At 43.6% G+C, this 14613-nt stretch overlaps 1 protein-coding gene across 3 annotated transcripts in view; it reads right to left on the bottom strand.

Moving 5' to 3' along the window:
• The window catches only part of LOC135921842 (KICSTOR complex protein SZT2-like), a 259666-nt gene that overhangs the window by 87988 nt on the left and 157065 nt on the right, over positions 1-14613 (bottom strand). For all 3 annotated transcript variants that reach the window (XM_065456218.1, XM_065456219.1, XM_065456216.1), the window contains 3 exons: positions 11612-11708; positions 5703-5829; positions 2469-2627 (listed from right to left, as the gene is read on the bottom strand). In XM_065456218.1, coding sequence (XP_065312290.1) covers positions 2469-2627; positions 5703-5829; positions 11612-11708 — 383 coding nt within the window. The remainder of the gene's footprint in view (positions 1-2468; positions 2628-5702; positions 5830-11611; positions 11709-14613) is intronic.

The raw sequence follows: 14613 nt of genomic DNA on the forward strand, positions 1-14613 counted from the left end.
GAGAAATGTGCGGAATATAACCAACCCTTATATATAGCTTTCATTGATTACAAGAAAGCGTTTGATTCTGTCGAAACCTCAGCAGTCATGGAGGCATTACGGAATCAGGGTGTAGACGAGCTGTATGTAAAAATACTGAAAGATATCTATAGCGGCTCCACAGCCACCGTAGTCCTCCATAAAGAAAGCAACAAAATCCCAATAAAGAAAGGCGTCAGACAGGGAGATACGATCTCTCCAATGCTATTCACAGCGTGTTTACAGGAGGTATTCAGAGACCTGGATTGGGAAGAATTGGGGATAAAAGTTAATGGAGATTACCTTAGTAACTTGCGATTCGCTGATGATATTGCCTTGCTTAGTAACTCAGGGGACCAATTGCAATGCATGCTCACTGACCTGGAGAGGCAAAGCAGAAGAGTGGGTTTAAAAATTAATCTGCAGAAAACTAAAGTAATGTTTAACAGTCTCGGAAGAGAACAGCAATTTACAATAGGCAGCGAGGCACTGTAAGTGGTAAGGGAATACATCTACTTAGGGCAGGTAGTGACGGCAGATCCGGATCATGAGACAGAAATAATCAGAAGAATAAGAATGGGCTGGGGTGCATTTGGCAGGCATTCTCAGATCATGAACAGCAGGTTGCCATTATTCCTCAAGAGGAAAGTGTATAATAGCTGCGTCTTACCAGTACTCACCTACGGGGCAGAAACCTGGAGGCTTACGAAAAGGGTTCTACTCAAATTGAGGACGACGCAACGAGCTATGGAAAGAAGAATGATAGGTGTAAAGTTAAGGGGTAAGAAAAGAGCAGATTGGGTGAGGGAACAAACGCGAGTTAATGACATGTTAGTTGAAATCAAGAAAAAGAAATGGGCATGGGCAGGACATGTAATGAGGAGGGAGGATAACCGATGGTCATTAAGGGTTACGGACTGGATCCCAAGGGAAGGAAAGCGTAGCAGGGGGCGGCAGAAAGTTAGGTGGGCGGATGAGATTATGAAGTTTGCAGGGACGGCATGGCCACAATTAGTACATGACTGGGGTTGTTGGAGAAGTATGGGAGAGGCCTTTGCCCTGCAGTGGGCGTAACCAGGCTGATGATGATGATGATGATGAAGCACGCAAAAATTTCCTACAGTTTGTTTGCATTGGAAGCCTGTATTTAATCAAAAAGACTTGTTTTTGTAGAAACTGCTTTTAATTCAAAAGCATTCTATGCCTCATTACGTGAAAATCTAGTGGTGGCGGTGGCACCACTCAGTGATGGTACCAAGAATGGCCAAAGGCGCAAAGAGTAAAAACACGTCAAAAATGCTCAGAATGGCGTCAAATTTCTCAGGCAGGTCCTGTAAGCAAAGTAAATCAATAGCATTGAAAAGAAAATTTGGAAAATTTCGTTCTGCTAGGGAATCGAACCCGGGCTTCCACAGTGCGAGACGAGCATGCTTCCTCAACGCCATGGCGACTCTATGATTCTGGTTGACTAAAGGTGTGCCTAGTGCGTATATCCTTCGAGCTATGAACTTCAGGTGTTGCACTGTGATCAGTTGGCCTATTCGCCAAGGGAACAAGGGAACAGCCAGGCCGCAGCTCCCACGGTCACGAAACACAGCACGGTTCCCAAAGAAAAGCTTCGCTTTTAAAACAGACGGTTACTGTTCCAATTTTGAATTTCGTGCCGAAACCCCAGGGTTGGTACATCAGCGTGACGTCACAGATTGTAAAGTATGTCTTCACATTTTGCCTGCTTTAATTAGTAGGTAAAAGTTTTTGAAACTTCTCATGTTCAGTCTTTGGCTATCTTAGAATGCAATTTAGTTTATTTTTACAGATAAAAATTTAACTAGGCTTAAATAGGTGCCGTCAGAGTTCATGACCACACGGAACGCTGGTGCGGGGATTTCAAGAGGATGTTGCCACCTGTCTTGTTCTTGCATCTCTTTTAGCTTACCAAGCTTCCTCACACGGTAAGAGTACCTTTTTTTATATTGTGGAAAGAGTAACTGACCAACACACCTCAAATAATTTTTCACTTTAGTGTCCGTTTAACGAAAACTGCATGCATGCATCTGCTACTCAATGTGACATACATGCCAATTATCTCAGAGAATTACTTGGCGTTGCCTTGAGAGAGGTACAGATGTGGTTGTAGCCTAATGGTTAGAGCACCGGGCTGTTGCATTGGGAGACCGAGGCTTGATCAAACCATCAGACACTTAACACGTTTATTTTATTGCCCAAGCTTCACCTTTTTAAAGATGTCACACCAGTGCATGTCCCGTGAGACTTGCTGTACCCTTGAACATGCTTTCATCACAGACTAAAGCTGCAACTGAATGGAAGCAAGTGGCTTCCTGAATAGTAATGGAGCGAGAGAGAAAAAAATTAAAGAACAGATGCAATGAACCGGGCCTCATGGCATGTTTCAACTATTAGCAACACACGTGTGACAAAATGTGACACACCTCGAGAAATGCCACTGCGTCCGCCCCCAGCTCCCGTGTTGAGCCGGGGGTGGAGACTGAAGTGGGTGGACCACACTATACTGCAGTCAAAGGCCCCTGGCTTGAACTTCAGCGTTGCCTCCAGGTAATCGCCGTGGCCCTCTCCAGAACCGTCATTGTCTTTAGGAGAAAAGAACAAGCAAGATCCTTGTTGATGGATCAATTATTTCACAAGTTATGAAGACGTAAAAGCCCAAATTTAAACACACTAGAGAGATTAAAGAAACACTACATGCAAACATCAAGTCAAGTTAAAGTGACAGATCAGAGCTCGACAATCTATAAGGCATAAATATTACCACATACAGAGCCTTAGTGATCGAGAAATTCAGATAAATGCAGGACACGATTAGAGACTCCTCTGGGACATTCAAGTACTTGCCCTATGACGAAAGCACTCCTCATTCGAATTCTTTCACAGTACCCAGCCACCCCTTATAAAACCATCGTTGTATTGCATTATAGCACAAAAGAAAATGCTACCTGACCACTTCTATTTCATTTCAAGAAAAAAGAACTCATTGACATTACATTTCACAATGACGCACGCGGTCAAAACATTTAGTTTTTGCCTGACTCTACGACACTCACGCTTTTGCGTTTCAGTAGTTTCGTTATCACCTAGTGTTGCACTGGTTTTGCTGGCTCATGAAACTCGCACAAACTGCAAGCAGTAGAGAATTCCACGATCATGTGATGTCGCGGGATGCCCAAATGGTTTGCGCCACTTGACAAAAAGCAGCTGCAGTGGCGAATTCACCGCTTTGTCTTGGCTTGGTTTGTCCATGGCCGCACATTTGGGTTTTGTGCCAAAGACTGCACCGCCGTCTGTTTGGTGCTGTTTCACCCACCGATGACTGCAAAGGGTGGTGATGGCACATGCAACGTCGCCACTCCCCGGTTGGGTGTGGGAGATTTGGATTGCAATAAAGGTATTTGGACCCTTCAGATGTAATTTTCTTGTAAACTAAGTCTTTCCTTGGCAGGAAACAAGCGATGTGAAGTTCTGCAATGATACCTTAACAGTCCACATTGACTATTTCCATTTAGTGTCCCTTTAAGAAAGGGAAGTGAGAGCACGAGTAGATGCCCAAACCCCCATGGTGTATGTTTTAAAAATTCTCCTCAGATTTTCACCTTAAAAGACTAGAGGAAAATCAAAAGTTGCTGGTGAGATGTTTCTCAATCTGAAGTATAGAGAGAAACAAATGTCGCACACCCAAGCTTACTGCACCCTATGTTATTGTCAAAAAATAAATTACATTAACAAAATGATTGTTCTCGTGAGGCCACTCATTATTTTTCTTTCGACTAAAATTAAAAACGAGTACTGTACCTTTCACCTTGCATTCATGGTACAGACACTCCAAGTTAGGTACTATATTACTGACAACCATTTAATTAAGCAGGTGCAAGATTCCTACTTAATACTATCAACTTGCACATCCTTGCATCAACTTGCATGTTGTTAGAAGTACTTGTTTCACTTACTCCAATCTCTCCGCGAATGTAAAATATGGTAGACTTTAGTTAATTAAACTCCATTTAATTCTACATTTCTGTTAATTTGACCCTGGCTGAATGTTCCGGCTGGCACCCATGCATTTCTGTGGGTCAAACGTCCAGTTATTTGAATTCTGAAATTGTCCCTCGCCAAATAATTCGAACTTGACTGGTCAGCGTGAGTGTGCCTTATCTCAATGGAGACGCCAATGGCCATAGTGGTGCTGTCTTGGTGGTGCTAAAGAAAAGTGAATGCATCGAGTACACATAACCTCCCCCTGAAGATGACTATTTTTGGCCTGTACTATGAGGATTTTCTAGTGACAACAACAGCTTACAATAAATAATTACCATATTTTCGCGATTCTGTGTGTCTTCTTTTCCCTAGAAAATTGGTCAAAAAATTACCTGCATGGTGCAATCGAATACCAAACTAAAAAACCGCGTTCACATCAGCTTACTCTCAGAGCAAGCGGCATCATTACCGTCACCTTAAAATGGCAACAGAATAAGTTTTCGCATGGGATGACAAAGGCTATGCACTGTTTTCAGTCTTTTATTACAAAAACTAATTGCTAAGCCTTTGTTAAGCTAATTGCTAAGCCTGCTTTTGTAATTACAAAAGCAAATGCTAAGCCAGCGACCACAAAGTTGCATCACATTGTTTCAGTGTTGCTGAGAAGTGCATAGCTCACAAGTTGAACTAGTGAAGTGCTTCGTCTAGGCGTGTAAAAACCATCCCATTTGCAATTGTGGCAGAGGCATTCAATAAATGCAGAACATAAAACATGCAGCGGCCCGTAAGAAAGGCATGTGACATGTTGAGGTCCATAGACAGCAACAGGGTGTTGTCTAAGAGTGACGACGATGGACATTAAGTGTAAATAAATTTTTATCCTGTAAAGGTAAGTATTGCTCGTTTCATCTTTTTCTGACTGCCAGATTTGGAGGCATGCCAAAAATATGATGTGCATTAAATACCTAATTTGTTGAGAAGCTGTACTATCATGTTGACATCAGTTTTATACTTTGAACCCACAGAAAGTGAATGTGTGTCAGATTTGGGAGCATTTTAGAATCAGATCTAAACTGGCAAATTAAGCAGCAGTTTAGTATTTTTTTTTTCGCTTTTTTTTTAATTGAACACAACAGACAACTAAATTTAGTTTGTCCTGTGAAGTTCGATTAGCGGTGGTCTACTGTATGCTGTTGCAGGACTTCTAGCAGTCTTTGCCTTCCCTGCCTTTCTCCCTTGTTACGAAGACACACCAAAATCCTACATTTGTCATGCAGTCTTGATTCCAGCAATAACATTTCAGACTGAAGCAGTATCCTTTTGTTTTCGTAATCGTGGTCACAAGTATCTTGTTTGTACTTCTATAATACAATATCAATCTTAAAGTAATGATCTTATTATTCTTAAAAATTTATTGCACTGCATGCATGTGAGTACGCACAGTAAGCATAACTCTTTCATGCAATCAGCTTCATAACACTGTTAAACTCGATAATTTATGAGGTGTAGTTGCAGTCACTAAGTTTAAGAGTGCTACCCGAGGCTTGCCAAGCCCACCTGCAACTACTTGCTCTTAATACATATGTCTGTTACACTCAGCTTCCAGCACTCGTGCCACACATATATGACAGAACAACTCGCACCAGTTTGTCTAAGAGGTGATAATGGGTACATACCGTACACTGATGCCGTGCTATTGTTGGGCTCAATCTCAGACTCTCGGTTCCAGATATCCTCAGATGCTTCCGGCACAAGCAGCCGATTGCACATGTGTGTGTTGTTGAGATGTTGAAGCAGCAGGATCTGTTGCAAACAAACAAGTGGCCACACGTCATAGGCGCCGACTAAGGGGAGGCCACCCCCCCCCCCCCAAGAACGATGCTAAGGCCCCCGCCCACACACCTAAAGTGCCATTAGCAGAGCTTTGTCACCCACATAATTTGATATATGTTTTTTACTTTCCTCGACCTCTTCACTTAAAATTTTATTGTGACTGATAGCCTACTGCATCATTGTTGACAGGGAAGCGCATGGCCTTTAATTCATACTTTCGCTTTATTTCTGCAAATTCTGACAATAGGAGGACATGCGCATTTAAAGCACTAGCGGCGGTTGCCTCATCCGTATTTTCTCACTTCATCTTTGTTTTAAATTTCCACTGTAAACACCGTAGACATATACAGTATATCTAAATATACACACAGGACAAAGTTTATTATATTTTCGAAAGAGATGGAGGTAGTCAATTAAGAATTATTCCTAAAGGTATAGATAGCCTATGCCTAGAGAATGAATATGTTGCTGCATTCCAGCAGAACTTTCTGTTGGGCTAGTTGGTGCATGTTACTGAAGTACTAAAGCGCCAAACAGACGACACAAGAAGAGACACGGACGAGCGCTTACTAACAACTGATGCTTTATTGACGGAAACACACACTACGTATACGCAAATCTGGCGGCGCAACTCACACATTGTTAAAATGTTGCTGTATGTTCACCACGCTTCAAATTGCTTTGCATGGTTTTTGGACCATGAAAATAATCTATAGGCTTCAGTGACCCCTTCGGCAGTCTTTTATCAATGGCGTGTGAAATGCACGTGAATGTTGTGTGCCTCAGTATTGCTTCTCTTTCCAGTAAGCAGTGCTAGTGACTCAGGAAAAAACATTTCCAATAATTTACACCATTTATTAGGAATGGAAACATCTTAAGTTTCCCCATTACCTATCATGCTCCAAGATTTTAAAAATGAGCAATGCGTTACTCGAAAAAAACTTAATGCATATTGTTTACAGTACAGTGGAGTAGCTGCCAGTAATTTTTGGTTACTGAGATTTAATTTGGTAAATGTAATTAATTATCTAGGTTGGGACATACTATCCTAATTATCAAAGTGTCAATGAGGCATTTGAAGGCACAGCCAAGGGACATCTAACGGGTATTTTCAGCAACGTACTAATCGAGTACCAATTCTTTTTCGGACTGATAAATAAACTCTGCGAAATATGGAGAATACCATGTGACTGCGCTCCTGCCCAAATCATAAAGCAGAGCTTTTGAACAGGCTCCCTCTGTGTTATACTGAATGAAATAAAAGAAAATAAAGAAAAACATCGTGATCGAGCTAGTGCCTTATCTGCCACGCCCCGGTTGAAGCAACACATCGCGTTTGGTGTTAGTTGGAAACAAGCTGTAATAGCTGTAGTCTTAATGTAGATAAAGTGCACAGACGTCTTTTTTTATTTTTTTTTTGCCACAAAACCTACCTCCACAGAAGTGGATTGACAATGTCAGTGCAAAGGTTTAAATGCGCGTTTTGTTTCGTCCGAGTCGCCATGTCTTTCTCTAATGAGCAGAAGGTAAACATGGTTTTTGCATTGGGATTCGCAAATGGCAACAAGGGCCGGGCCGCAAATATATATATCAGTCATGGAAGTGTGGTGGTAGACCAACCGCATCGACTATCATCAGAAATTATGATAACCTGAGACAAACCGGAAGCTTAAAGAAACAGCGGCAGAGGACTCCATTCTAACCTAGGCACGAATGTTCTAGCATTTATGGCCTCAAACCCTCATGCTAGTGTGTGAGACGTGGCCGCCCAGGTACCAAATTCCAAGTCATCAGTTTGGAGGATTCTAAATGATGGCCTTTCACCCGTACCACGTTAACCAGCACCAATTATTGGAAGGTAGGGACCTGTAGAATCGTTTAGGTTTCGCTAATTTGGTCCTCACAAAAGCCGATGAGTCACCGGACCTTTTTGAGCAACATCATGTGCACAGATGAAGCCAATTTTCGAAGAAACGCCTTGGTAAATTTGCATAATACACAGTATTGGAAGGACTCCAATCTACACTGGACAAAGCACAATCGGCAACAGTACGAGTGGTCACTGAATGTGCTGTTTGGAATTTACGCCGGTGCTATAATCGGTTCCATCTTCTTCGATCACACACTGACTGCATAGACAGTGTTACGTGAACAAATCCTTGAAGGACTGGTGGATGGGTTTCTTAGCAAAGTCCCACGGTCACGTCTTCCACTTCTGTGGTATCAGCAAAATGGGGCCCCCGCACACAGCAGCAGCCGAGCACGAAATCGGCTGTATGCAACTTTTTATGTGCAATAGATTGGAAGGCACAGGCCTTTAAATTGGCCGGCTAGGTCACCTGACCTCTCTCATTCGATTTCTTTCTTTGGGGTTATGTGAAAGATAGTGCTTACATGATCGAGACGGACGTCATATTAGTTCAAGGCAAGAATAATGGATGTCTGCCGTAGTATTCCAGCGTCGGTCATCAAGAAAGCCACTGAAGATGTGATAAAATGGACACAGTATTGCATAGCTGCAATAGGAGACCAATTTAAACACGTCCTGTAGGCTGGTGAGTCAGGAGAGGTCCCAAACCTAGAGGATGGAAACCGTTGTCTGAAATAAACATCAATATCCACACTAAAAGCGGCTGTACCATCCCCAGAGTGGACACCATTCGGGTCCTTGGCATGTTCATCGAATCCAATGGCAGTAATAATACTACGATCAACAAGCTCACAGCCAAGGCGTGGAGGCTTAAAGGAAGACAACCTCCTCCGGTTGTTCCACGCCTTCCTCATGAGTCATATAGTTTATGTGGCAGCCATGCACAACTGGTATAACTCCGAGAAGAAACGATTAAACACTCTCATCAGAAAAAGTATAAAAAAAGTACTAGGCATTCCGTTACGGGCGAGCACGGACCTCCTTATGCAACTAGGAGTGCACAACACATTGGACGAGATAATCGAGGCCCAGGAGTCAGCCCAACTGGCCCGTCTATCCTGTACCCCACCTGGAAAGAAGATCCTGGCAGTTCTTGGGATCAACCCTATCCTCATGGAAGAGCGGAAATATGAAATATCAGAAAATCAAAGGAACAACATACGAGTTGCACCGTTTCCTCGTAACGTTCATCCTCGACACAACGTAGGCAGACGCAGGGCAAGAGCCCTCGCCCTCCTCAAGCGTGCCAAGGACGATCCCTACTCGGCATGTTTTGTCGACGCCGCCCAATATGGACAGTCGTCTAACTTCGCTATTGCCCTCGTTGATCACAACGGACAGATAGTGAATGCGGCTTCCCCGAAGTGCTCAACACCAACCAGAGCGGAGCAGGTTGCAGTTGCTATAGCACTCCTAGACAACAGCAGATCACAAATCTTCACTGATTCAAGATCGGCGGTCAGGGCTTTCGCTTCAGGATCCATCGCTGAGGAGGCTCACAAGATTCTCAAGAACAAGATAATCTCTCCGCACACCATCACGTGGTTTCCGGCTCACCTCGACCCCCAGCTTGACTCGTTTCCCAATCTTAATGACATTGCCCACTCCCAAGCGCGCGCACTAACCCACCGCGCGGGAGCAAGATTGAGCTCAGACTCTGGGGTTCTCGAGTTTCGGGACACTCTCACTACTTTCAGCGAAATTACTATGCACTATCACCTGGGTAGGAGGACTTATCCTCCCCCTCACTGCAAACTGGCTAGACCTCTGGCGTCCACTTTACGCATGCTTCAGACGCAGTGCTATCCGAACCTGGCCCTTTTCCACACGATAACTCCAGAGGCTTTCAGCTCTACTTGCCCCGACTGTGGGGCTGTTAGCAATCTCACACACGTGCTCTGGCGATGCCCCTCGTTACAGGGACCCAATCGCATCACAGAACAAGAATGGAGCTCTGCCATCCGGAGCTCAGAATATTCACGTCAAACTTGGGCTGTCTAGAGAGCCCACGATGCGGCGGTTAGGCTTGGCCTACCAGTCCCCACGTGGGAGTGGCCCGCAGCTCTGCCCTAGGGCAAAGCGTCTCAGGACCTTGCTACTAAAGTTCTTTGTCTGTCTGTCTGTCTGTAGGCTGGCGTTTAACGGAGCAACGAATTCATAGATAATAAAGGCACACTGAAATGTGATGCTTTCTTTTATTTCTATTTATTTCTTTTATTTCTTTTGGTGCATACATCCTGATTGTGACCCGCCACGGTTGCTCAGTGGCTATGGTGTTAGGCTGCTGAGCACGAGGTCGCGTGATCGAATCCCGGCCACGGCGGCCGCATTTCGATGGGGGCGAAATGCAAAAACACCCGTGTACTTAGATTTAGGTGCACGTTAAAGAACCCCAGGTGGTCGAAATTTCCGGAGTCCTCCACTACGGCGTGCCTCATAATCAGAAAGTGGTTTTGGCACGTAAAACCCTATAATCTAATCTAATCCTGATTGTCAATTGGGCTTATTTAAAAGTGGTATATTTACTTTCTTGAACGCATCGGTTTTGCCTTTCCTCTACATGTTGGTCGCTTCCCTGTCTGTTTATTTCACTTTTAATTTTTGACACGAACCTGTTTTTGCAGCAAGCATACACTTTCATGAAAAATAATATGCTCAACTTAATGTGGCTTTCATCCGAGGCAAGTTTCTGGCGTGAAATATAGCTTCGTGCGCACTCTTTCGATGCGGTACGAGCAATGCTGGGGTTTTGAAACATTCTATGCCTATTACATTGCTTTTCACATTGCATGCTTAGTCAGAGCGGCACTTTGGCCACATTATTAAGGGGCTTTTGTTATCAATGTGATCAGTCGGCCTTGAGACGGATAATATGGGTGACATAGAAATGAGAGGAAGGAATAGCTGCAGAGCTGCGAAACCTGCTGTTGGCACTCCTTCCATAGCATTACCAAGGCGATGCGCTGTCTCTTCAGGTTTGCGACAGGCAATGCAGTTGCTTTCAGTCTGCTTATTTGAGGGTGCTGCTTCATGATACGGGTGGGACCGCACTCACGTGGTATTTTTATATTTCGCAAGTTTTTTTGCCAGTCGGAAAAATATTGTACGCAATTAGTACATCACTGGAAACATTGCACTTAGATGCAATTTTTGGGTTCCTACAAATGCCTCGTTGACACTTTGAAAATTAGGACAGTACTTCTGGAGTTAGATAATTAATTGAAATTACCAAGTTAAATCTTAGTAACGAAAGAATTACTGGCACCTACTCCACTGTACTGGAAACAATATGCACTGGTTTTCTTCGAGTAACGCAACTGCTCTTTTTTAATGTCTTGGTGCATGATAGTTGGGAAACACAGCATAATTCACTCAGTAACCGAAATGAGGCCAAGCCGGATTCACTCGAAATCAGAATCAACAGCAGTCATGCGCAGGAGCGCCTACACTTGGACTCAAAGAAAAAGAAAAAAGAAGACAGAGAGGCTGCAGTTTTGTAGGAAAGGCGAAGCAGTATTAGTGATAGCCAAGTATGCAACAATTACACGAAGGAAGATTATACCACCGAGAGGACTCAGGCTGCGAAATTGAACTGTCTCCTATTATAAGGCCTTGTACATACTCATATAGCACTATCAGTTCAGCACTCAATGCTTTGAGGTCACACAAAGTTTTTCCAAGTGCAAGGAATTATACATATATATAGATGGGATTCAGAAAAGGCTGGTTTGACGAAGTTTGATTGAAGTGTTCATGACAGCACTGTTCAGCTTCAAGGCAGGTCTATTTTCCATGTTCAAATGGAAATCTGTGTTCTCTTACCTGATTAACAATCTTGCAGGTGTCCTGGATCAGTCCCACAATGCTTTCAAAAACAACTAAGCCCTGCCTGAGTTCTGTACTCTCACCTGGCTGCTCTCTGTAAAAGAAGGCAAATAAAATCATATGATCACTGTAATTATTACTTTGATTAGTTTACACATTTGAAACTCCATCCCCTTCCCCTGAATTTTTTCAGCGCCAGTTGTGGGTGTGGGTATGCTCAAATCTTGACTGTCTTCCTTGCAAGCCTTGCATATGATGTTCAGCTTCCCTGCATGACGACATGCGACGGCATGAGTTCGTGACATCATTATGCAGATACAAGTGACAACGCTAGTTTTCCGGTAGATATTCGAGTGTGAGAACTTTCTTCCTCCTCTTTGGCTGGATGACAGCAATGTGCACAAATTCACCATGCCCTTGACAGTGTGCTTTGCAAGCCTACAGCAAAAAACTTCCTGTTCAGGTTAAAAGTGTGGCACTGGAATGGGCAAACAGAATCGCTGAAACGCACTTCTGTTTACAGGACCGTGGCTTCAAATAAGTTGGGCCTCAATTGATGACTAACGTGAACTAACATTCACTTTGTATCCTTGTGTGGAGAGTTGTATTTCTCTCAGCGTGATTACTAATATTTTGGCTAGCTGGCACTGTTCAATAAAAGAATTTTTAAAAATTCCTTTCTTGTATGTTTGCTAGTGTTATGCAAATATTCGTATTTTCGAATACTAGTTTCAAATAGTACACTATTCGATATTCGCTTCGAGAGTAGCTATAATATTCGTGCTTTTTGAAGTGCTGGCAAACTCACGATCATGAGTTTGTTTATTGTCTAGTACAGTCAACGACCCAATTTCCGGCTGCCAAATAATTCGGACACCTTTGTGCCGCCGCCATGGTACCTCATAGAGTCAATGTATAAGAACGTATGAAATTTTGAACGCAAAAACCCATCAACGTCCGATTTTCCAGTCTTTCTGCCATGACCGCATGTCCGAAACGGCATTGATCGAAACCACCAATGTCGCCATTTTTATTATCTTGTCGCCTTGAACAGGTGTTCTCGCATGCAAATCCACTGGCAGGCGCAGCCACCACCGCGGCAATGCTAAGCCTAGCTACCTTGACGTTCGTTACCAAGATTCTTGCAGTTCGGTGTCGTGTTTTTCAATAAAACAATTCGCCGCTGTTCGCAATGGCGCCGATTCCGCCATTATAATCCGCGCCAATAGCTTAGAAGCTCGGAAAGCACGACGCATTGCATAATGTCAGTTATTGAAAGTCAGCTTCACCTCAATTCAGAAATGTTACGCGGTGAAGCATGCGGGCAGTATTGCGGTGAAGCGTACCCAAAGTGGGCAGAGGACACAGTATGCATTCCTTAATTATACATGCGTGCATCTGCCGTCTGCTGTCACAGCAAGTACACCGATATGCCTAATAAGCTTAATGGCATATCTCGGAGCGTATCTCATATTTTCAGATGTATTTCGGACATCCCTGTGGCGATTTGAGCAATAGGGGGCAGTAAAAGGCATGCATTCGGTTTTTCAAACTGCCCGATTTTTCTGATGTTTTCGCAGCCCCTAGGGAGCCCACAAAATCAGACCTTGACTGTAACCAGTACGACATGATTGTTAAAATAAGAATAGAGTGGCACGTTTAGCAAAACTGTATAAATATCATAGTGGGATCATGCAAATATATTAATTGCAGTTAATTCATCAACTTTGTTAAACAATGGGCAAAAGAAACCAAGCAACACGCTCCAGATATGCCGGTATATGCTGGTGCCATCAATGCAAATCTTGCGGCTTTGGTTGCTCGCACTCTTTTCTCACCACCACTGCGTCCATACACTAACCCCTGTATTCAGAAATGCACCTTAATTTGAAGCCTTTGCTTGACTTGATATAAACGACGCCTGGTGCGAACGTGTTCAAGACACTTATTGCGTTTCCTTTGGTGCATTCAGGACAGGGGTCATTTAAATCAAGTCAAGCGTGGGCTTCAAGTTAAGATGCATTTCTGAATATGGGGGTAAGCTCGCAAAACAAGTTTCGGATAAAAATAAATACCTTTTAAAATTTCTCCATAACCTTCCTTTCTTATAAGATTTTATTTGTGAGAAAACTCATAAACATTGTTTCAAGACATTTAAACAATAACATACAGAAAGAAAGCAATGAGTGAATGACGTCTACATTGTCAAAATAGCAGAAGCTCGGTTGGTCGTTGTGGGGTTCTCAACCATGCTCTTGAGACAAAGGAACGACAACACAGTATAGCAAACAATATCAAGGGCATTTATTGCACCTTTCATAGACCAACGACTGCTAGCCGAGTTGCTATCCACAAAACATGCCGATGGGCGCATGACAAATCGCGGAAATCCGAGTCACCGCGATCGCATAGCAAGCAAATATGTTCGCCCTATGCTGGACACCAATGCCTGGTCATTTGAGCATGCGAACGGTGGCACGTTCGAATGATCGTGTTCGCCCATTCCGGGGTAGGCCTCGCAAGATGGTCTCACAGAAGTATGGATCAGCACACATGCAGAACGTCCGTGCTGCTTGCCAATCCCTAGCCAAAGAACCAAGAGCCTTCTCCTTTTTTTGCACCCAAGTAACCCCGCTGTTAGGTGACGTTAACAGAGCAACACTCACACCATTTCTCGTACTAACCTGCAAGCATATCGACAGCTGCCATAAAGGCACGCGGCGAAGCCGGATTACAAGAGATGGGCGCTATGCGGGAAAACAACACATCAGGGGATGCGTGAGAGTCGCGCATCCCCCCCATCGTCAAGATGGACTCGAACGATAGCATGAAAAATCCAATTTGGAAGTATTTCTCGAACTTCCCAATAAAAACGAAGCCCGGAGTTTCAATAAATAAGTCATACTTCAGTTAATTGTGGTATCATTCTCATAAATTAGCCCACTTAAAGAGAAGCTGAAAGGTTTTCCAGAAAAAAATGAGTGAACATCTGTACATAA

Source organism: Dermacentor albipictus, chromosome 9, assembly GCF_038994185.2.
Source record: "Dermacentor albipictus isolate Rhodes 1998 colony chromosome 9, USDA_Dalb.pri_finalv2, whole genome shotgun sequence".
Taxonomy (NCBI): Eukaryota; Metazoa; Arthropoda; class Arachnida; order Ixodida; family Ixodidae; genus Dermacentor; species Dermacentor albipictus.